Raw genomic sequence first — 21,759 nt, 5'->3', positions numbered from 1 at the left:
AGTCTATAGGCAGTGACAAATGATCTCTGAGATCCCACCAGAGTCGATTTCAAGTTGAAGGAGAAACCTTTTATTGGCACAGGCATTCCTTGTTAACTTGACAGGGTGAAGCAGTAATTCTTAAAAAACAGTAAAAGCTGGTTTCTCCTAAACTAGTTTCCTTGTGGTAGTAGAGATCAGTGGGTCAGAAACAAGTCATCACCACTTGGTTTCGTTTTGAGCCGCACCATTAGGAGGCAATCTGTAAAACTAGCACAGGTGCTCCCAGCTGTTCGACTCACTCACCCACATGATTAGCAGAGTGCACAAAAGAGAAGACTTCTATTAAAAAAGAATCATGCTGAGCACAAGATCAGAGAGGTTGTGACATTGCAAACTCGATAGATGCGGGGGGTCTGGGAGAATGTGGCGTTCTCCAAAGGGCTCCCAACACCATCTCTCTTCTGATCTTGTAGCAAATGTGGAAAGCTACTTGCTCAGAGGTACTGGGGGCAACTAATGGGGGGACTTTCATCCTGTTAGGGACTCCGCTTTCCATTCCTGGGTCTCTGTCTTGCTCCCTGGAGATGGATGGATCGGGGAGGGGCCGCAGTCAGCTGGGGCAGCAGGCACTCCCTATGGCGCTGGTCTGTAGGGGAGGACGCTCTCTGCTGGCAGCAGTGGCTCACATGGCCTGTCTGTCTGCACTGTAACCACAGGCTGCGATGTGGTCAGGATTTGGGATGTGTCTCCTTGGAAGACAGCTCTGATGGCTGATGTGAGGTTTGGCCAGTCCAGTCCTTCACGCCCTGTCTAAAACTTGTATCTTACGTGAACTCAAAGAATAAAAGGCATTTCTACCCCCATCTCACCCCCGTCCCTGACTGTATTCAGGGAAAACTCCCCCAGGCCTGGCAGGACAGGCCCACAGCAGATTAGATCTTTTCCCAGTACTGATCGGTGCGTGGAATTCCAGCCACCACTTCTGATTCGATTCCACAGTGATCCTGTCCTCTGAGGATTTTGAAGAAGCCTGGGAATAAAAAGTAAGGTGCTTTTGAAGTGTGACAAGGGTCAATCAATATATTCAGACTCATCCCTAAAAGACCTGGGAGTAAGTCACCAATCCCTGGCAGCTCCTGCTGTTTGCCCAGTAGCACAGCCCTCAGCACCATGAGGCTTCTGGAGGCAGCCGTGGGGCACACCTCCGCTGACAACCCTCCTGCCCGGTCACCGCCCCCATCACAGCATCTGGCTCGATGCTGTGGGAACTGTGGCAGGCATGGGCTCTGAAGCTGCTCAGAGTCTGCCCTTGTAGCAAAAGGAAACTCCTGGGTGCCTGGCACATAGGAGGAGCTCACAGCCTGGCCTTAGGTCCAGGGTTTGAGGCTGTGCAGCGGGTAGAACAGAGAAAGCCGAGACGGGCACTGTGTGTGGCTCACAATTCCCTGTTCTCGACAGGAAGGGGCCGCCGCTCACCATTGTCACCCCAGTCAGTGTTCCAGGAGTTGGCAACCAGCCAGTATGGTGTGCCGTTCTCCACTCCCCAGCCCAGGATGCGGATGGCATGGCCGCCCATCATCTCTCCGGTGACGTGTTGGTACACTCCTGAAAAGAACCGGCTGAGACCAAGACCAGGCCACTGGCCCGCACCCCACAGTACCCCCCACACTCCGCTGGTCACCCTCCGGGCAGGACAAACAGCTTCCAGAGGGACCCTGCTGCTCCATCAGAAGGCTCCAGGGTTACAACACTGGGGAATATTAAATACATTTCTGAAGGCCCAACACACTCAAACCTGTTGAGTAAATATTAAAATAGATTCCTACAAAATGTGCTTGTTGGTTGTCTTTAAAAATAGAATTTCTAATACATTCTAGTTTGTAAAACATTTAACGTTAGACGACAGATTCATCTGTTCTATATACTGGGATTCCATGTAAGCAAGGGTTTCTCAAAAGGGTTACACGGCTTAAAGAGGTTTAACAGCTGCTCCAGGTACACCCCGGAGAGGTGAGGGAGAAGGGCGGGCTGGTGGCGGCCAGTGCTAGCTGATGGGAAAGATACCAGCTAAGGGGCTCAGGGCTGCCCAACCAGGCTCTCCTGTGGTAGGGAAATCACCATCAAAGTGGAAACGCATCTTTTAATAATATGGGCAAGGACTGTGCTAAGAACTACCATCTTTACAGTCATTTTTTCTTGCCAGAATCATCTTCCCTTGTCAAACTGTTGTTTTATAAGAGCTGAGAGCTTTGGAGTTTCCCATCTAGCAAAATATTAATGAGATCGATGCGGTCAGCAGACTGTTCATCTGGAGCAAGGGATTTCTAAGACAGGACTTGGGGATGGGGACTGTCCAGATTCCTTGGTTCGAGTCCCTACAGCACTGCCCAGGGCAAGGTCCTCCCTGTGTGTTCATCCACTGGTGTGAGGCATGATCTAGGCCTTTGCAAAGACAAAGATGAAGAAAACGTGCCACCCAGTGCAGACACCTGCCATTATAACGGGAACACGCTGGTAAAGCAACGCAAAGCCATGAAGGCGAGGGCAGGCATGGTCAGCCGCCAGGGAGGGAGGCGCTTCCACAGAAAACACATGTGAGCTGGACTCTAAGGGATGGGAAGGAACTAGCCCAGAGGGCCTGGGAGAGGCCTCCGGAATTCTCTGTGTGGTGGCACAGCAGGTGGAGAGACAGACTGTGAGGAGAGGAGCCAGCCTGGTCCACAGAGGAGTGAGCCTATGCAGGAGGCCCCTCACAGCCTCTTCCCCAGCCCCTTGCCTGCCTACCCCAATCAAGTCCTATTGGCCCCTTGGGCTCCCCTCCCCTGGAGGGTCAGCATGAGCCTCCACTGTTATCAGCACGCACCTGACTTGTACAGCAGGAAGTCTGAATACACAGAGAAAGCTCCCTCCACGGGGCCATTTTTGTAGATCTCGGCCATGATGTCCTTCTCGCTATTGGAGACACTGTAGGAATTGTATCCTGGAAAATAAACCAAGCTGGCGGTTGGGGAGGGCGGTGACCGTGCCTCGTGCTGTGCCACCATCAGCCAGTCACTGATTTCTGGTGGCCTCCAGGGGAAGACTGTGTGTCTAAGGGGACTTGCCCAGCCAGGGGAGCTCGAGGAAGGCTCCCCTGAGGGAGTAAGGACGGGGCTGGGGCTGGAAGCTCAGAAGTGGGAGAAGGGAACAGTGAGCATGCGGCCCTGGAAGAGGCCAGGATACCCCAGGACTCCAGGACATGCCACTCCCCTGTAAAATGAGGGCTTTGGTCCCTTCCAGCTTGGGAGGGCTGAGGCTGAGTTCAGGGTGGAACAGACAGCAAGTGGAGAGTGTGCTGCTTCCCCTGGCAAGACGGCATCATTTCCCTTTCCTTCCCCATCCTAGGGTTCCTGGACCCCACGGCTTCTCAGCCCTGACCTCTTCCCTGCAGCGTAGGGAAGGATGCAGCAGCTCCCCAGCCTCACGCGGCCGTGGCCAGGCCCCTTACCGTAGTGCTTGTCCTGTTTGTAGGTTGGGCTGTAGCCAGGCTCGCAGATCTTGCTACACTTGGGGGTATCACCCTCACCCGTGCACGGGGGCCGGGAGCCGTTGACGTGGTGCTCACAGGGAGGGATGGAGTACGGTCTGCACCCTGATGGGACCCGGGAGAAAGTGGAGTCAACCTACAGCCCCCACCAAGAAGCCCCGCTGGGACAGGCAGACCTGGGGCAAGGCCAGCCTCGTGCCTGCAGCATGGATGCCAGGCAGGTCCTGCCAGAGGCCTGTTCACCTGCTCGCACCTTTCACCCGGCCCTGTCTCAAGCTCCACTTTATAAAGGCAAATAAAGCCACAATGGTTAACTGCTTAAACAATCCATCTGGCCAGAAAGGGGCCGAGGGGGAGACACTGACCTACGTGGGAGTCATAGAGGCCACCAGAAACCAGGCCTTTTCTCGTCCAGAAGTTCCAAGCTCCAGCAGGATAGCCGCCATTGCAGCTGAAAAGACAGGCTCTTGTGAAAACCTCCGAAAGGACTAGCTGCTCTCCAGACCACCGCGTGCCACCCGAGTGCCCGAGGTCACTCGTGGACCCGCCCCCACCTTCAGCAAGTGGTGCAGCAGCCCTCCCAGACACCAGACCCTCCAAGGGACGCTTCCTAGATTAGCACAGCTTGCAGGAAATAACCCCCAGCCCCACCCCTGCCCACAGAGATCCTGGAGGAGACAGGAGGTTCTCCTGTTCATGTCCTTCCAGGTAGAACAGTGATTCTCAACTGAGCAGACACGAAACTTCCCTGAGGTACTTACGAAAAACCACCCACTGGTGGTTCTTAGGAGAGAACCACCAGTTCTCTGAAATGCGAATCGCCATTCTCATTTAACTAGTTTGGGGAGAGGCCCAGGCACATGTTTGAAGTCCTCAGGTGTTTCAGATCTGCAGCTGCGGGCGAATGCCACTACTGCAGAACCAAGGTGAGGCTGGGCTGGGAAGTTCTGGGCCACCACCTTGCTGTTAAGGTGGCTCCATGCTCCTTAACTACGCATAAGGAAATGCCCCAGAGTGCTTCCCCAAGCAGGAAAAAGGAACATGCGATGACACAAACCAGGCCAGGGGTCAGACATTCCACCACATTTTCTGAGACTGTCTGTTCTGCTGGGATACCACCCCTCAGACAGTTCTGCTGGGCCAGCCTTGGTTCAGGCACCTCCCAGGAAGCAGCAGCCATGCCGGGCCCTGGCTGCCAGACTCCCAGAGTCTCCCTGAAACACTTCTGACTCGCAGGAGTCCCAGAAGTCCTCCAAGTCCCCTCCACTGAGAAGCCGGGGCCCAGGGTCTCTCCGCAGTAAACCCACTGTGGAAGCACAGCCTGACTCACCCGTCTCCACACATGATGCCACAGCAGGTGAGCAGGTCCTCTGCCGACACCTCCACGCTGACGTGCGCATTGGTGTGGATGCAGATCCGGTCGGAGATGGCTTCCACAGCCCCAAAGGCCTGTAGGAACGAGTCCCACCGCATGAGGCTGCCACATTCGGGCTGGGCCCTCCGCAGCGGTCCCCTCAAAGGGCCACAGGGGCACCTCAGACCTTGTGGGCAACTGATCTCTCAACACCAGGGGAGGCTCCTGGGGCTCAAACTCAGCTTTCATTTTCTTTGGTAGAAATGGGGTCTTGCTGTGTTGGCCAGACTGGTCTTGAACTCCTGGGTTCAAGTGATTTGCCCACCTCGGCCTCCCAAAGTGCTGGGATTAGAGGCATGATGAGCCACTTGCCCCACTCTCCTGCCTTGACATCTGCCCAACTCAGCTTTTAAAGCAAGAGAACCACCACCGTGAACCTCCGCCTGGGAACTCGGGTCATTTCTGAAATGTGTAAAATGTGTAGTTTTAGTTTGTATGTGTGTGTTTTCACTTTTTTATTTTATTTTGGAGGTGGAGTTTTCACTCTTGTTGCCCAGGCTGGAATGCAGTGGTGCAATCTCGGCTCGCTGCAACCTCCGCCTCCTGGGTTCAAGCAATTCTCCTGCCTCAGCCTCCAGAGCAGCTGGGATTACAGGCGCCCGCTACTACACCCAGCTGTTTTGTATTTTTAGTAGAGACAGGGTTTCGCCATGTTGGCCAGGCTGGTCTCAAACTCCTGACCTCAGGTGATCTGCCCACCTCAGCCTCCCAAAGTGTTGAGATTACAGGCGTGAGCCACCGCGCCTGGCCATGTTTTTTTCTTAACAAAAAACACAGCTCACCCAGAAAAGAAATACTGTGTGACCCACTTGTATGAGGTCCCTAGGAGTCAAATTCAGAGACAGGGTGTAGGGCGGGGGTCACCAGGGGCTGGGGGATTGGCGATGGCTGAGCAACACTGTGCATGTCCTCAATGCCCCAGAACTGTACACTTGAAAACAGCTGCCGGGTGCGGTGGCTCACGCCTGTAATCCCAGCATTTTGGGAGGCGGAGGAGGGCAGATCAACTGAGGTCAGGAGTTTGAGATCAGCCTGTCCAACATGGCAAAACCTCGTCTCTACTAAAAATACAAAAATCAGCTGGGTGTGGTGGCGCACACCTGTAGTCTTAGCTACTGGGGAGGCTGAAGCAGGAGAATCGCTTGAACCCAGGAGGCAGAGGCTGCAGTGAGCTGAGATCCCACCACTGCACTCTAGCCTGGGTGACAGAGCAAGACTCCATCTCCAAAAAATAAATAAATAAAAAGAAAAGAAAATTGCTAAGATTATTAAATTTTCTCTTACGTGTATTTTACCACAATTAAGTGACAAAATGAAGACAGCTCGCTGACACTAAAGGGACGCTTTCTTGAAGCAGAGTAGTGATGAGAGCTCCTGGTATTTGTGGACGGGGCAGCGTGTCAGGGGAAGGGAGCGTCTTCGCCGCCCATACACGTGGACTCGCAATCTGCAGGATGCTCTGCCCGCCATTCCGCCTAATCCTTGCCATAATTCATGGCCAGAGAGATTGTGATGTTTGTATTGATGGAAAACGGGACTCAGGAAGTTTCTACAACTTGCCTTGTCAGAGTTGTCCCCACCCCGAATCCCCCAAGACTCCCCATTGCTGCTTCCTCTCTCTCCAGCCCTTCCCCCGCCGGCCAGCAGGGCCTTACCCAGCAGGAGCCACAGGAGCCCTGGTCTCTGATCTCTTTGATGGTGGGACACTGTGGCCATTGTTCCCGTGCATCGAAGCTTTCAGGCAGCTCCAGGTCCTCGGTAAACATAACTCTGGATAAAGGAAGTCTTCATTACAAGCTCTCATCCCACAACTCCCTCCCCAGTCCCTGCAAAGGCCCCTTGGTTTAAGAGCAGTCACTGTGGCTGGGCCACAGTCCCCTAGAAAGGAAGTGAGCACAAGACACGCAGGAGAAGGCTGCAGGCAGGTGTCCCTGGGACTTTCACAGAACCAAAGGAAATTCTATTGCTCAACGCAACTAGTGATTTTTTCTTTGGGGATGGGGGGCGGGCCGGACAGAATTTCACTGTCGTCCAGGCTGGAGTGCAGTGGTGAGATCTCTGCTCACTGCAACCTCTGCCTCCTGAGTTCAAGTGATTCTGGTGCCTCAGCCTCCTGAGTAGCTGGGATTACAGGCATGCACCAGCACGCCCAGCTAATTTTTGCATTTTTAGTAGATGGGGTTTCACCATGTTGGCCAGGCCGGTCTTAAACTCCTGGCCTAAAACGATCTGCCCGCCTCGGCCTCCCAAAGTGCTAGGGTTACAGGCGTGATCCACCATGCCTGGTCTGACTTGCGATGTTGTATGCTTCTTCCTAGGCTTATGTAATGGATTTTTTGAATGAGTTTATCCACAAATAATAAACTCATTTTTAAATGAGTTTATCCAGTCCAGATAGTGTTTCTTGCCCCGCTCTCCTGCCTCAACATCTGCCCAGGATCCTCTCATCATTTCTCATATCATCCCCATTGTGCAGAAGGCAGTGTCCCGCAACTTAACTACCCCATCCTCACGTGGGAAGCGGTGCGATCTTGGCTCACTGCAACCTCCGCCTCCCGGGTTCATGCAATTCTCCAGCCTCAGCCTCCTGAGTAGCTGGGATTACAGGCTCCCGCTACCATGCCTGGCAAATTTTTGGATTTTTAGTAGAGCCACTGTACTTGGCCTTATCTGGCTTTTCTTAGATTTTCCTTAAATTACTCAAGATTGAGTCTGCCCACATAGTGGAGACCCAGACCTAGTCTCTCACACCTAGGGCTGAGACACCTTGGAGAAGCGCACCAGAAAACACTGAAGGTGGCTCATGCTGGTAATCCCACTGGGATGCTGACGGGGGCAGGTCACTTGCTGAGGCCAGGAGTTTGAGACCAGCCTGGCCAATATGGCAAAACCCAGTTTCCACTAAAAATACAAATATTAGCTGGGCATGGTGGTGCCGGCCTGTGGCCCCAGGTACTCAGGAGGCTGTGGCACGAGAATCGCTTGAACCCGGGAGACAGAGGTTGCAGTGAGCCAACATGGCGCCACTGCACTCCAGCCTGGGTGACAGAGTGAGAGACTCTCTCCAAAACAAAAGAAAGCACCAGCATCTTCTCTACTAATAACTTGAGAAGGAAAAAATAAAGTAAAAAGAAAAAGTAAATAATACAAAAATGAAAAGAAGAGACAAGTGCTGTACCTCAAGCGGTGTCGGTAGCCCTGGGTGGCATGAGCCCTGCGGATGCCAGAGGCCTTCACTCTCCCACTTCCCACTGCCCCAAACCAACGCCCGCCACTCACATTACAGTGGTGTGGAGGAGCGGGCACTCACCTCTGGGGCGGCTTGGGCCCACCCAGGAAGGTGCCACACAGCCTCTTCAAGTAGCTCACGTCCACGTTGTAGAAGTTGTGCCCGGCCTGGAAGAGAGTCACCCACTGACTGAGGGGTTTCCTGGGATAGTGGTGGATGGGCACACTGCCCACACACCAGGTCCAACCCAGGGAAAGCCAGGGGCCCTACCCAGCTCAAGGGCACATGGGTTGGGGGGCAGTGGGGAACAGCCCAGAGTGACACACAGGCAGAGTGGGTGCCTCCCCTGTTCTGCTCCCATTTGCTGACAATCAGAGACCCTCTCTGGCCCTCAACATGGCTCACTCTTCATTCCAGGTTCTCAGTCCCAGGGTCAGAGCTGGACAGAGACAAAGGGAATCAGAGGCAGGATGATGAACTGCCACTCTGCCATGGCGGGCGTCACAGGGGCTAGCTGGTTTTGAACACTTCCAAATCTCACCTACTCCCCCACGCACCTCCGCGTGCACACAACCATACATTCATACACATGCACACACACTCATGCACACATATGGGGTATGGGACAGAGGAGGCAGGCGTGGTCCAGAGCCGCTGTGACCCGGGGTCAGGGCTGTTCAACGGTCCAGGACATAATGTTCTGCGGGCCACAGTGAGAGTCAGCTCCCCATCTCTGGAGTCAGTGTGCACAGACCGACCTGGGAGGGGACATACGCAGGATGCAGCCCCACAGCCTACCTGCCACGTGGTGTTCCGTTTGTTGACATAGTTGACCAGCTCATCCGACAGGGGATGGAAAGAGGGCCTGCTCTGGGCATCGCCCAATGCCAGCAAGCAGCAGAGGGAGGCCCAGAGCCGCCACATGTTGGAAGCCGGATCCTAGATCCACCTGGAGAGGACAGAGGGCATCAGGGCACTTCTCTGTTATGTGGGTCAAAGGCTCACACACACACGGGCACCGTCTCAGGCATCAGTGGACCCCCGTGCTCGTCCTGGCCCAGGCGCAGAACTCTGAGGAGCTGAGGTACCCATGGGCTCCCCGCCTCCCTGTCCTGGTGCCTGCAGCATGCCATGACCTCGTGTGTGTCCCCGGGGGCCAGGCGGCCAGAGCCAGGAGAGAAAGCCAAAGGGCTGTGCTGGACTAGACCGAGTCCAGGGCCTGCTCTACTATTTTTAAACGGCCTTTGCATGGATTTGTAGAACAGCTTGAGAGACTTGCCCAAGTAAGTGACATGAAACAGTGAAGAGCCTGTGTGTGTCATTACGCCCTAAGTGAAACACCCATGGGACAGGGAAATGTAAGAAAAGTTAGAAAAGAAATGTAAGAAAAGACAGGAGTCCTAGTTTTCACAGGACACAGACAAACAAGNGCCAGCAAGCAGCAGAGGGAGGCCCAGAGCCGCCACATGTTGGAAGCCGGATCCTAGATCCACCTGGAGAGGACAGAGGGCATCAGGGCACTTCTCTGTTATGTGGGTCAAAGGCTCACACACACACGGGCACCGTCTCAGGCATCAGTGGACCCCGTGCTCGTCCTGGCCCAGGCGCAGAACTCTGAGGAGCTGAGGTACCCATGGGCTCCCCGCCTCCCTGTCCTGGTGCCTGCAGCATGCCATGACCTCGTGTGTGTCCCCGGGGCCAGGCGGCCAGAGCCAGGAGAGAAAGCCAAAGGGCTGTGCTGGACTAGACCGAGTCCAGGGCCTGCTCTACTATTTTAAACGGCCTTTGCATGGATTTGTAGAACAGCTTGAGAGACTTGCCCAAGTAAGTGACATGAAACAGTGAAGAGCCTGTGTGTGTCATTACGCCCTAAGTGAAACACCCATGGGACAGGGAAATGTAAGAAAAGTTAGAAAAGAAATGTAAGAAAAGACAGGAGTCCTAGTTTTCACAGGACACAGACAAACAAGCTTGGCGTGGGCTGGTGGAGGTGGAGGCTGAGAGGTGGGGCTGGGCTGGCCATCCTCCCACTCCCGGGGCCTCTCTGGTTTTTCCAGTCAGCCAAGGGCTCTGCTTCCGGCTGCAGAGATGAGGCTTCTGGGAAGGAAAATTCTCACCTTGATGCCTCAGCCCTTTGATCTGGGACTGGCTCATGAGTCACAAGCCAGTGCTTTCCAGCTTGAACTCTGAGTCACCCTCCTAAGCAAGTAGCTCGACAAAAGCAATACATGTCTCCTGGGCGCCTGCACCCAGGGCTGGGGAGAACCGCAGCGTGGGGAGATGGGTGAGGCAGGGGCTCCTGTCCCTCACTCCAGGGGCTTCTGTGGGTGGGTGAGGTGCTCTACCTCCCACAGGTCACAGGTCAACATGAAAGTCACAGGACTGTGGTGTTAGTGCCTAACAAACTGACTGGAACATAGTGGATTCTATCTGAAGAACAATTGAAACTGCATTGTTGCTTAAGCAACAATTCATCTGCGAGAATAAACACATGAGGACAGCAAGATGGCTCTGGAAAAAACTTTTTTTTTTTTTTTTGAGACACGGTCTTGTTCTGTCACCCAGTCTGGGGTGCAGTGGCACGATCTTGGCTCACTACAGCCTCTGCCTCCCAGGTTCAAACAATTCTCATGTCTTAGCCTCCCAGGCAGCTGGGATTACAGGTGTGCGCCACCACATGCACCTAATTTTTGTATTTTTAGTAGAAATGGGGTTTTGCCATGTTAGCCAGGCTGGTCTCGAATTCATGACCTCGGGCCTTGGCCTCCCAAAGTGCTGGGATTACAAGGGTGAGCCACCGCACCCAGCCAGTGGAAAATAGCTCTGATGGGAGCCCGGCCCTCTGGGGCAGCAAATGTATTATAAAACGCTGGGTGATGCCCATCAGCAGAGGACCCAACAGACCACTCGGAAGCACCTCCTCCATGGAGGAGTCAGCGTACCTAGGTGGGGCCAGAGAGGAAACAGGACAGTGCTTGGACAAGTGGCTGGCTGAAGGCTGAACCTTCACACTGGACTCCTCACACACAAAAAGTACCACATGCAACACAGACTTTTGAGACGGAGTCTTGCTCTGTCACCCAGGCTGGAGTGCAATGGCATGATCTTGGCTCACTGCAACCTCCGCCTCCTGGGTTCAAGCGATTCTCCTGCCTCAGCTTCCTGAGCAGCTGGGATTATAGGCGCGTGCCACCATGCCCAGCTAATTTTTGTATTTTTAGCGACAAGATTTCACCATTTTGGCCAGGCTGGTCTCGAATGCCTGACCTCATGATCCACCCACCTCGGCCTTCCAAAGTGCAGGGATTACAGGTGTGAGCCACTGTGCCCGGCCCACAGATCTTAATTATAAAGGTTTTATGAAAAAAATCAATGCCCTTTTAAAAATGGGCCTATAACCCCAGTACTTTGGGAGGCCAAGGCAAGTGGATCACTTGAGGCCAGGAGTTCAAGACCAGCCTTGACAACATAGTGAGACCCCCATCTCTAAAGAAAATAAAGTTTTTTTTTTAAAGTAATGCTGGAGGAAAGCCTAGGATTGACAGAAAACATAGCCTTAAGAGGAAAATGCTTGCATTAAACTGAAAAGTCTCTTTAAAACAAAAACTGACAAAGCAGTACTAACATACACTTTAGGCTTCCTTTCCTTAATCTACAGCAATGCCCACCAGTTTCTAAATCTGCGTGTCCTGGGACTAGGCAACCTGACATTTAGAAATGTATCCCACAAAATGCAAAGATACATGCACACGAGTGCTCGCTAAATAATTTTTGCATTAGCAAAAGACCAGAAATAAAGCAAGTATCTAGTAACAGAGTAATTGTTAAATTATAGTAAGTGGTTAAATAGAATATGAAGCAACCATTAAAAAAGCAACTAGTTGGCCAGGCACAATGGTGCACCACCCGAGGTCAGGAGTTCAAGATCAGCCTAACATGGTGAAACCCTGTCTCTACTAAATACAAAAACATTAGCCAGGCGTGGTGGCACATGCCTGCAATCCCAGCTACTCGGGAGGCTGAGGCGGGAGAATTTGCTTGAACTCAGGAGGCAAAGGTTGCAGCGAGCCGAGATCGCACTATTGCACTCCAGCCTGGGCAACGAGAGCAAAACTCCATCTCAAAATAAAATAAAATAAAATAGGCCGGACGCGGTGGCTCATGCCTGTAATCCCAGCACTTTGGGAGGCCAAGGTGGGCGGATCATCTGAGGTCAGGAGTTCAAGACCACCCTGGCCAACATGGTGAAACCCCGTCTCTACTAAAAATACAAAAATGAGCCAGGCGTGGTGGCTCACACCTGTAATTCCAGCTACCGGGGAGGCTGAGGCAGTAGAATTGCTTGAACCCAGGAGGTGGAGGTTGCACTGAGCTGAGATTGCGCCACTGCACTCCAGCCTGGGTGACAGAACGAGACTTCATCTAAAAACAATAACAACAAAATAAATAAATAAAATAAAAATAAAAAAGCAACTAGTTGAAGTAAATTCTATTGTACTAACAAAGTAAAAATGCCCCAAGTCCCAGTGTTAAGTGGTGAAAAAACAAGCTGTGGGTGACCGAGGACCATAAGCATCTGACCCTCAACAATCTACACATGCAAGCACGCTCCTGCTACTACACGCGAAATGCCGAGGACGATGTGCAGTTGTCGGTCACTACAGCGGGAAGACTTTTTTTTCACAACATACTCTTACTTTTAAGAAAAAAAAAAAGTGACTATGTTCCTATTATTTCAGCTTCGTTTCTTCTAGGAAAAATAGTTGGCGGTGTTACTCAAAGGCCCTGAGCCACCAAACTGATAAAAGGACATTTGGTTTAATGATTCCTCACAGCATTTCCTTCCCACCAATGAGGCTTCCTCCCTAGTGACTTTGAGACAGGAATCTGGCTCTGTGGCCCATGCTGGATGGAGTACAGAGGCGCCATCTTGGCTTACTGAAACCTCCACCTCCCAGGTTCAAGTGATTGTTGTGCCTCAGCCTCCTGAGTAGCTGGGATTACACGCCTGTGCTACCACGTCTGGTTTTTTTTAGTACAGTCGGGGTTTCGCTATGTTGGCCAGGCTGGTCTCGAACTCCTGGCCTCAAGGGATCTGACTGCCTCAGCTTCCCAAAGTGCTGGGATTACAGGCATGAGCCACTGGACCTGGCCCTTAGTGACTTTCTTAATAATCTTCCCCTTTTCCGCGACTCGTGGGTAGGCAGCATCTCACGTGGTCCTGCGTGTCAGTGACCCATACAGCCTCCACACTGTGAGGTGAGTGTGTCTCGTGGGCAGACAGGAGTGTCCTCGGATGTCCCCGGGGGCTTTTGTGCTGTAGAGATGTTATTTTAAATAATAAGCTAAGTCGAGGATGGGAGCGTTTCTATGGCAACTTGAATTTTTAAACCAAGATTTCTTTGGGATTATAGGTGTGAGCAATTGAAAACCCGTCAGAAAACCCGCCCAGCACGCAGGTGGGCAGAGGCAGCTGTGATGCTCTGTGGTGGCTGAGAACACAGGCAGCTGCCATGTCCGATGGCTCTCAGCTCCTGGAGGACAACCTGCCACAGCTATTCCCTGGAGTCCCACAGGGCCCCCTCGCCACTTCACTAGTGGGCAACTTCCCTGAACCCACCCTTCTTTCCATGGTTCCCAGGCCCTCCCACACCTGCCTGTGCTCCCTACTCATTCCCAGGCTCCCTGGGGCCACCACCGCCAGCCCCAGGGTCCAGCCCGTTCCACTAGTCCCAGGCTGAGCGCTGGGAAGTTCTTTCAGTCCCGCACTTTGGCCCAGGGCTGTGGTGTTCCTGGCTTCTCTGCTCCTCCCACATGGCATCCAGGTTGGGGTTCAAGGGGCCGCCAGCCTGCTGCAACTGGCTGATAAAATGAGCCCTGCACTTGGAGTCAGGAGACCTGCATTTGGATCTGGCTATGCCACTGACTAAATGGCACCCTTGGGGTCTGACCTTCCCCAAGCCTCAGTTTCACCACCTGTAAAATGGAGCTAGTAACCACCATGTCTCAGGTGGCTGTCAAGAATGAACTGAGGACTAAAGCGCCAGCACACGCCTGGTGTGCAATGATAAGGTAGGAAGGGCAGTTGCTCCAGTGGGCTCTGTTCCCTCCCTCTCTTCTCTTCCTCCACCACTTCTAGCCCTCAGTTCACACTAAACCTATCCCAATAGGTCCCCAACGCCGAGAAGAGTCTAAATGAAAAGAAAGTTCATTTGTTTATTTGTTATTGTTTTGAGACAGGATCTCACTCTGTTGCCCAGGCTGGAGTGCAGTGGCACGATCATGGCTCACTGCAGCCTCTGCCTCCAGGGCTCAAGAGATCTGCTCCCCTCAGCCTCCTAAGTAGGTGGGACTACAGGCATGCACCACTGCACCCAGCTAACTTTTATATTTTTTGTAGAGATGGGGTTTTGCTATGTTGCCTAGGCTGTTCTCAAACTCCTGGACTCAAGTGATCTGCCTGCCTTGACCTCCCAAAGTGTTGGGATTATAGGTGTGAGCAATTGAAAACCCGTCAGACAGGCGGATCATGAGGTCAGGAGATCGAGACCATCCTGGCTAATACGGTGAATCCCTGTCTCTACTTAAAAATACAAAAAACTAGCCGGGCGACGAGGCGGGCGCCTGTAGTCCCAGCTACTCGGGAGGCTGAGGCAGGAGAATGGCATAAACCCGGGAGGCGGAGCTTGCAGTGAGCTGAGATCCGGTCACTGCACTCCAGCCCGGGTGGCAGAGCAAGACTCCGTCTCAAAAAAAAAAGAAAACCCGTCAGAAAACCCACCCAGCACGCAGGTGGGCAGAGGCAGCAGCGATGCTCATCAGCCTTGGAGGCTTCCAGGGAACCAGGAGAAGCAGAGAAGCCCCACTCCACCTCCCTCACCTGAACCAGGCTGGCCACTCACAGGTCCTTCCCCGCACTGCCCACCTATACGCAAACCAGGTGCTGCAGGGCCAGTAAAACAAGCTCTTAACTTCAATTAACCCCAGCATTTAATATCCAAAAATGCTTCCACTCTGAGGGTCCCAAGACTGCTGAGAACCCAAAAAGTGTGAAGCCAGGCACAGAGGTCCTGAGAGCAGTGACAACCCCACTCCATCATGCAACAGGCGCCTTTCTCTCCACAACAACACAAATCTCACTCTGGACAAATGCGAATGGTGAAAATGACAAGCTGGGCTGCTGACAGGTTCCAGGGTCTTTGCGTGGGACAGCAACTCGCTTTCACTTCCCTTTGTATAGGCACACACTTCCCTTTTATTTCTTAATTCTGTGCTTTCTGCTCTGCTTCTTACAAGAGATGATGAACACAAAGTCCTTATTTCATGAGGGAAGGATGTGAACTCTTGCGTGCCACAAGAACTCTTTCCAGGATGTGGGCTAGTGGAAGAACAACTGCAAGCAGATGCATCTCTAGACTATGGTCAGCCGGGCTGCTTGGGCAGACTTGGGTTCCACTGCACCCCTCTGCCCCTTTTCCAAGTTAATCTTTGGGTAAAAAAAAAAAAAAACAAACAAACAAACAAAGAAAAGGGTGCTCCTCATATCCTCTCTCTCCATACCTGCGGAGTGCTTATGTGAAAGGATGCTCCACTCTAGATCTGTAGAATGTTATCACGTGCCAAAAAGAGCGCGTGGCCAGGAGACTCTATCAACCAGAGCACCTTAACAGCACCCCAGACGACCCTGAAGCCGCTCCCAGGACAAATAGGGACCTTGAGATCCTGGAAGGAGGTGGAATGAAAAGTCAAAGGAGAGGAGGTGCTGCTAAGTCACAGGAGGTATTAAGTCCTGACATCCTTAATCAGTTTTGGGCTGCCACCAAGCTGAAAAAGAAAGCTTTCCGCCCGGGCACAGTGGCTCATGCCTGTAATCCCAGCACTTTGGGAGGCCGAGACAGGCAGATCACCTGAGGTCAGGAGTTCGAGACCACCCTGACCAACATGGCGAAACTCCTGTCTCTATTAAAAATACAAAAATTAGCCAGGCATGGTGGTGGGTGCCTGTAATCCCAGCTACTTGGGAGGCTAAGGCAGGAGAATCACTTGAATCCAGGAGGTGGAGGTTGCAGTGAGCTGAGATCACACCACTGCACTCCAACCCGGGCAACAGAGGGAGACTCCGTCTCAAAAAAAAAAAAAAAAAAAAGAGGCCAGACATGGTGACTCACGCCTGTGATCCCAGCACTTTGGGAGGCTGAGGCAGGTGGATCACAAGGTCAGGAGTTCAAGACCAGCCTGGCCAACATGGTGAAACCCTGTCTCTACTAAAAATACAAAAATCAGCCAGGCGTGGTGGTGGTGCCTATAATCCCAGCTACTCAGGAGGCTGAGGCAGAATTGCTTGAACCCAGGAGGCAGAGGTTGCAGCGAGCCGAGATTGCACCACTGCACTCCAGCCTGGGTGACAGAATGAGACTCTCTCAGGAAAAAAAGAAAAAAAAAAGAAAAAGCTTTCTTACATGGTCACAGCCCTCAGGTAGACTGCACTCTAAATCTGCAAAGGATTTAAGGAGACAGGACATGTACACCTAAAATTTCCAAATAAGCCAAGTTGCTAGCTCCTGGCTGAGAGAGAAAAAAAGTGAAAGAATTCTTAGCAAATCTCTCATGCAGTCTTTTGCTCTTCCACGTTCACTGATGCTGTGAATATACTGCTGGCTCCTCTCATCATTAGCTCTAAAGAATGGAAAGTTGGCTGGGCGCAGTGGCTCACACCTGTAATCCCAGCACTTTGGGAGGCCAAGGAGGTGGATCACCTGAGGTCAGGAGTTCGAGACCAGCCTGGCTAACATGGTGAAATCCTATTTCTACTAAAAATACAAAAAATTAGCCGAGCGTTGTGGCGTGCATCTATAATCCCAACTACTTAGGAGGCTGAGGCAGGACAATTGCTTGAACCAGGAGTTGGAGGCTGCAGTGAGCCGAGATCGCGACATTGCACTCCGCCTTGGGCAACAAGAGCAAAACTCCATCTCCAAAAAGAAAAAAAAACAAATCAAAAGTCGAGTGCCTACATTTTGCCAGAAGCCACAAATGAAGACTGTGCTTTATAGGCCAGCCGAGCGGCTAAGAGCAGCGGAACAGTGGAAAGGTGGGAGACTGTGAAGGCTCAGTAAGACCTTCCCAGGGAACTTTCTTTCTCTCTTACAAAAACTAGTCTTGGCGCTCCCTGCTAATAACGGCAGTTGCTCCTGAAGTTTCGACCACTTAAGTGCACCCACAAAACAAGACTGGCGAGTTTCATCTTCCCCTACTTCAATCTGCCAGACATACCTCAACGCTGGAGCGGACCTGCACTGGGTGGGAGTGTGCTGACCTCAGGTGTGCTCTGGAGTGACCCAGAGGAGACCCCGGAGAGCTTTCCTTTTTGAGTAGGAATCACGGCCTTGCTGTGGCCTCTGATGTGTTATGTCTTTTCCCCTAATGGAACGGTGTTTAGCAGATTCTTGGCTTATGATTAAATTAAGGACAAAAACGAAATCCAAAGGGCTCTCAGGCCTCGGTCTCATCGGCCTCCTGATGAACGGGCACCAGGGGCCCATCTGTCCCATGGAGCGGGCTCCCTGCAGCCTTAGCCCCCGAGCAATTGAAAACCCGTCAGAAAACCCACCCAGCACGCAGGTGGGCAGAGGCAGCAGCGATGCTCATCAGCCTTGGAGGCTTCCAGGGAACCAGGAGAAGCAGAGAAGCCCCACTCCACCTCTCTCACCTGAACCAGGCTGCCCACCTATATGCAAACCAGGTGCTGCAGGGCCAGCCCACGCAAGCTGCTCTCCATGAGCCTGAAGACACCCATGAGTGGAATATTGTACAAGGTCAGCCACAGCAACCCCACATCCTGCAGACAAAATGACTACCGTATGCTTGAAATAGCAGACACTAGGAAGGCCCTCAGCAGTTGATTTGTTGTTGTTGTTGGCTGGAAACAAGACAATTTGGTTAGTCAATGTTTTAGAAAGTTCTGAAAGCTTTTGCTCCCTAGTTCTGTTACTGACTTGCTCAGAGGCTGACAGAGCCCATGCATTCATCATTCTGCATTGGATACCAAAGGACCTTGGGCCTGCTTTATAAAAGCTTTTAGAGATCCTTTGAGATTGCAATGAGATTAGTGTTCTGTGTCTCTCCAGTTGCAGAACACGGCGGTTCCCTAATTCAACCACAGGCGAGATGATACCAGGGCAGTTGAGGCCCTGGCTGACACGAAGGCGAGCCACAAAAAGGCCTAGCTCTCGGATCCAGCAAGGTCCTGTTTTCCTCCCTTGGGGCCCTGGGAACAGATACTCATCTCACAAGGCTGATGGAAGACAGAAGGAGACACTCTTTTGAAAGTGCCTACCCTGCACCAGGCTCAGAGCAGTGCCATCTGGGAGAAACCTCCTCAGTCACTGGGAGGGTGAAAAGTCATCTCCTTATACATAGGACAGCCAACATTTGCTGTCCCAGAGTCATCATTTCTATTTTCAGAAGTATCCTAATTTGGATGAAAAATAATGGCAATTGTACTCAGTGACAAGGCCTCAAAAGTTGATTTGTTCTGCTGTCTTGACTGCCAAAGCAAAGCACGTCCCAAACACCAGGAGGGCTAGGTGGGTTGGGAATGGGTGGCAGGTAGCCCCCAGCACTCTGATGTGGTTTGATATACGCTTCCAACCCTCGAATGGGAGAAGCCTGTGGCTGGCACCGCCCTCCCAGGACTTGCGCAAGCCAGGAAGCTGTGTGACTATGTGTGTGTGCACATTCTGCCGGAATCCAGGTCAGCAGGTCAGAGGGTCATGAAACAGCCCAGCCCTCCAGGTCTCTTAGGGCAGAATATCTAGATGTCTTCTACAGGGCTCTCTACTGCTCCCGTTACCATCTTGGCCACACTGGTCCCATCCTCCTCCACGCAAGCTTGCTGGTGATGCTAGATTATCTTGATGACCAGACCAAAGAAGTTACTGGCCTGGTAAAGACAGATAACACAGTCAAGACTGCCAGCCACACATCCTTCTCAGCACCCAGCATTTACAAAACATCAGTTCTGGGCTGGGCACAGTGGCTCACATCTATAATTCTGACCCTTTGGGAGGCCAAGGTGGTAGGATCAACTGAATCCAGGAGATTAAGACCAGTCTGGGTAGGATAGTGACCCCATCTCTATTTAGAAAATTAAAATTTAAAATTAAATAGGCTGGCAGTGGCTCAGGCCTGTAATCCTAGCACTTTGGGAAGCCAAGGCGGGCAGATCATGAGGTCAGGAGTTCAAGACCAGCCTGACAAACATAGCAACACCCTGTCTCTACTAAAAATACAAAAAGTAGCCAGGTGTGGTGGCACACGCCTGCAATCCCAGCTACTCAGGGCGCTGAGGCAGGAGAATCGCTTGAACCTGGGAGGTGGAGGTTGCAGTGAGCCGAGATTATGCCACTGCACTACAGCCTGGCGACAGAGCGAGACTCCGTCTCAAATAAAAAAAGAAAGAAAAAAACCAGCACATACACCATCACTGACCAACAATAAAAACGGGAAAAATGTCACTCATTAACCCATTTATGCCAGAGGTTGCAACTTTTTGAATTGCTGCTGAGTAAAAACATCAGACCTTGGTGATGACCTTGAGCAGTATGATGTAAAAACTCCCACATGCTTAGTGTTCCAATAATGGAACACTAGGCATAAGTGAGTTAATGTTTTCCTATGGCAAAGATTAAATTTGAATTTCTGGTCATGAAATTAAAACAAGGGTACAACTTCAAATCCATCAGATTGGCAAAAATCAAAGTCTGGTAGTATCTAGTGTTGGTAAATGTGAGGAACAGGAACTCTGCACACTGCTGGGCGTGTAAATTGATGCTACCACACTGGAGAACCCTTTGCCAACATCCAGCAAGATGGAAGATGAACATACCTCAGGACCCAGAACAAGCTCTCCTGCATTTGCCCTGCAGAAACCCTTCTAAGCATCTGGGAGACACAGGATATTTCCTGTAGCACGGGATAACAGTGAAAACGAGATAACATAACTGTCCCGCAGTAGATAAACACACTGGGCACTTAAGACAAATGGACTAGAATTGGATGTATCAACAGAAATAAATCTCACAACTGTGAGTGAAAAAGGATCCATGTAGTGGAACTGAAGTCATATAAACTTAAACATTGTTTATACACTGATGCAGAGTTTTAAAAGTACAAAAAGGCCTGGAAGTGGCTCATGCCTTATAATCCCAGCATTTGGAAGGCCCAAGTGGGAGGAGGTAAGGGGATCACCTGAAACCAGGAGTTTCAGAGCAGCCCTGGCAACACGGAGACCCTGTCTCTACAAAGAAAAAAAAAAAAAAGCTGGGCACTGCCTGTGCTCCCAGCTACTTACTACTTGGGAGGCTGAGGTGGGAACCAGATCGCTTAAGTCTGGGTGGCCGAGGCTGCTGTGAGCCATGGTCGCACCACTGCACACCAGCCTGGGAGACAAAGCAAGACCCTGTCATGAATCAAACAATGAATGAATGAATGAATGAATGAATGAATGAATGAATGAACAAAAAAATGTGCAGGAGAATCCAAAAGAGGAGCAGCAGACAGGGAATACAATGGCCCCTGGAAGGACCAGTAAACAGGCACAGGAGTGGTCTGTAGAGGTGGAGGATAAGGCTTGAAGCTAAAAATGAGATTAGTTAAAAGTCTAAACACACGGCTGGGCACAGTGGCTCACGCCTGTAATCCCAACACTTTGAGAGGCCAAGGCAGGGGATCACTTGAGGTCACGAGTTCAAGACCAGCCTGGCCAACATGGTGAAACCCTGTCTCTACTACAAATACAAAATGTAGCCAGGCATGGTGGTGCGTGCCTGTAATCCCAGCTACTCGGGAGGCTGAGGCAGGAGCACTGCTTGAACCTGGGAGGTGGAGGTTGCAGTGAGCTGAGACTGTGCCACGGCACTCCAGCCTGGGTGACAGAGTGAGACTCTGTCTCAAAAAAAAAAAAAAAAGTCTAAACACAGAGTGGAATTTGATCCCTAAATCTCCTACCCCACACAAGCTAGGGTAAATATAAACTTTAACAACCATGCCAGGGCGCAAGGTTTGCCTCCCACACACTCTTTCTGAGGCAGCCTGGGACCAGACATAGAGACTGCTCCCTGCCACCCTGATATCCCAGAGGCACAACACATCTGTACATGCCTCCGCTAGACTCAACTGCCTGTCACCCCAACCATCTCCCTTTACATGTACCATGTGGAAGTGCCCAGTAAATATCACTCAACAGCACATTTTTCCAATAATTTCCTTACACCAGGCCATCAAAAAGAGGCAGCAGACCGGGCGCAGTGGCTCATACCTGTAATCCCAGCACTTTGGGAGGCCGAGGTGGGCAGATCACGAGGTCAGGAGTTCCAGACCAGCCTGGCCAACGTGGCGAAACTCCCATCTCTACTAAAAATACAAAAATTAGCTGGGTGTGGAGGCGCATGCCTGTAATCACAGCTACTCAAGAGGCTGAGGCAGGAGAATCGCTTGAACACAGGAAGCAGAGGTTGCAGTGAATTGAGATCTTGCCACTGCACTCCAGCCTGGGTGAGAGAGAGACTCCGCCTCAAAAAAAAAAAAAAAAAAAAAAGAAAAGGAAAA

The 21,759-nt window shown here is 51.7% G+C and overlaps 1 protein-coding gene across 2 annotated transcripts; it reads right to left on the bottom strand.

The window, feature by feature from the left end:
* Positions 1-45: 45 nt before the first annotated feature.
* On the bottom strand, positions 46-9,440 carry CTSB (cathepsin B). Of its 2 annotated transcripts, XM_017883681.1 has the most exons (9): positions 8,950-9,440; positions 8,233-8,318; positions 6,578-6,692; positions 4,839-4,957; positions 3,874-3,959; positions 3,470-3,613; positions 2,846-2,962; positions 1,459-1,587; positions 46-1,012 (listed from the first exon to the last, which is right to left on the bottom strand). In XM_017883681.1, exons 1-9 carry the CDS (start codon positions 9,073-9,075, stop codon positions 915-917), a joined length of 1,020 nt encoding a protein of 339 aa, XP_017739170.1. In that variant the 5' UTR covers positions 9,076-9,440; the 3' UTR covers positions 46-914. The 2 variants fall into 2 exon arrangements, with proteins under 2 accessions (XP_017739170.1, XP_017739171.1); XM_017883682.1 differs by lacking the exons at positions 4,839-4,957; positions 8,233-8,318; positions 8,950-9,440 and having other exon boundaries at positions 6,578-6,651.
* Between the last annotated feature and the right edge of the window lie 12,319 nt (positions 9,441-21,759).

This window comes from Rhinopithecus bieti, unplaced genomic scaffold, assembly GCF_001698545.2.
Source record: "Rhinopithecus bieti isolate Rb0 unplaced genomic scaffold, ASM169854v2 scaffold_13857, whole genome shotgun sequence".
In the NCBI taxonomy this organism is placed as follows: domain Eukaryota; kingdom Metazoa; phylum Chordata; class Mammalia; order Primates; family Cercopithecidae; genus Rhinopithecus; species Rhinopithecus bieti.
The sequence above is the reverse complement of the archived record's forward strand: the minus strand, read 5'-3'. Positions and strand labels throughout refer to the sequence as shown.

What these genes read in the sequence shown, in the direction of transcription:
- CTSB (XM_017883681.1), bottom strand. Translation starts at nt 9,075, where the DNA reads ATGTGGCGGCTCTGGGCCTCCCTCTGCTGCTTGCTGGCATTGGGCGAT. An exon ending in GCTCCTGTGGCTCCTGCTGG is followed by an intron (nt 4,958 to 6,577) that starts GTAAGGCCCTGC and finishes TCGTTCCTACAG; the next exon opens with GCCTTTGGGGCTGTGGAAGC. An exon ending in CACTGACTGGGGTGACAATG is followed by an intron (nt 1,013 to 1,458) that starts GTGAGCGGCGGC and finishes TTTTATTCCCAG; the next exon opens with GCTTCTTCAAAATCCTCAGA.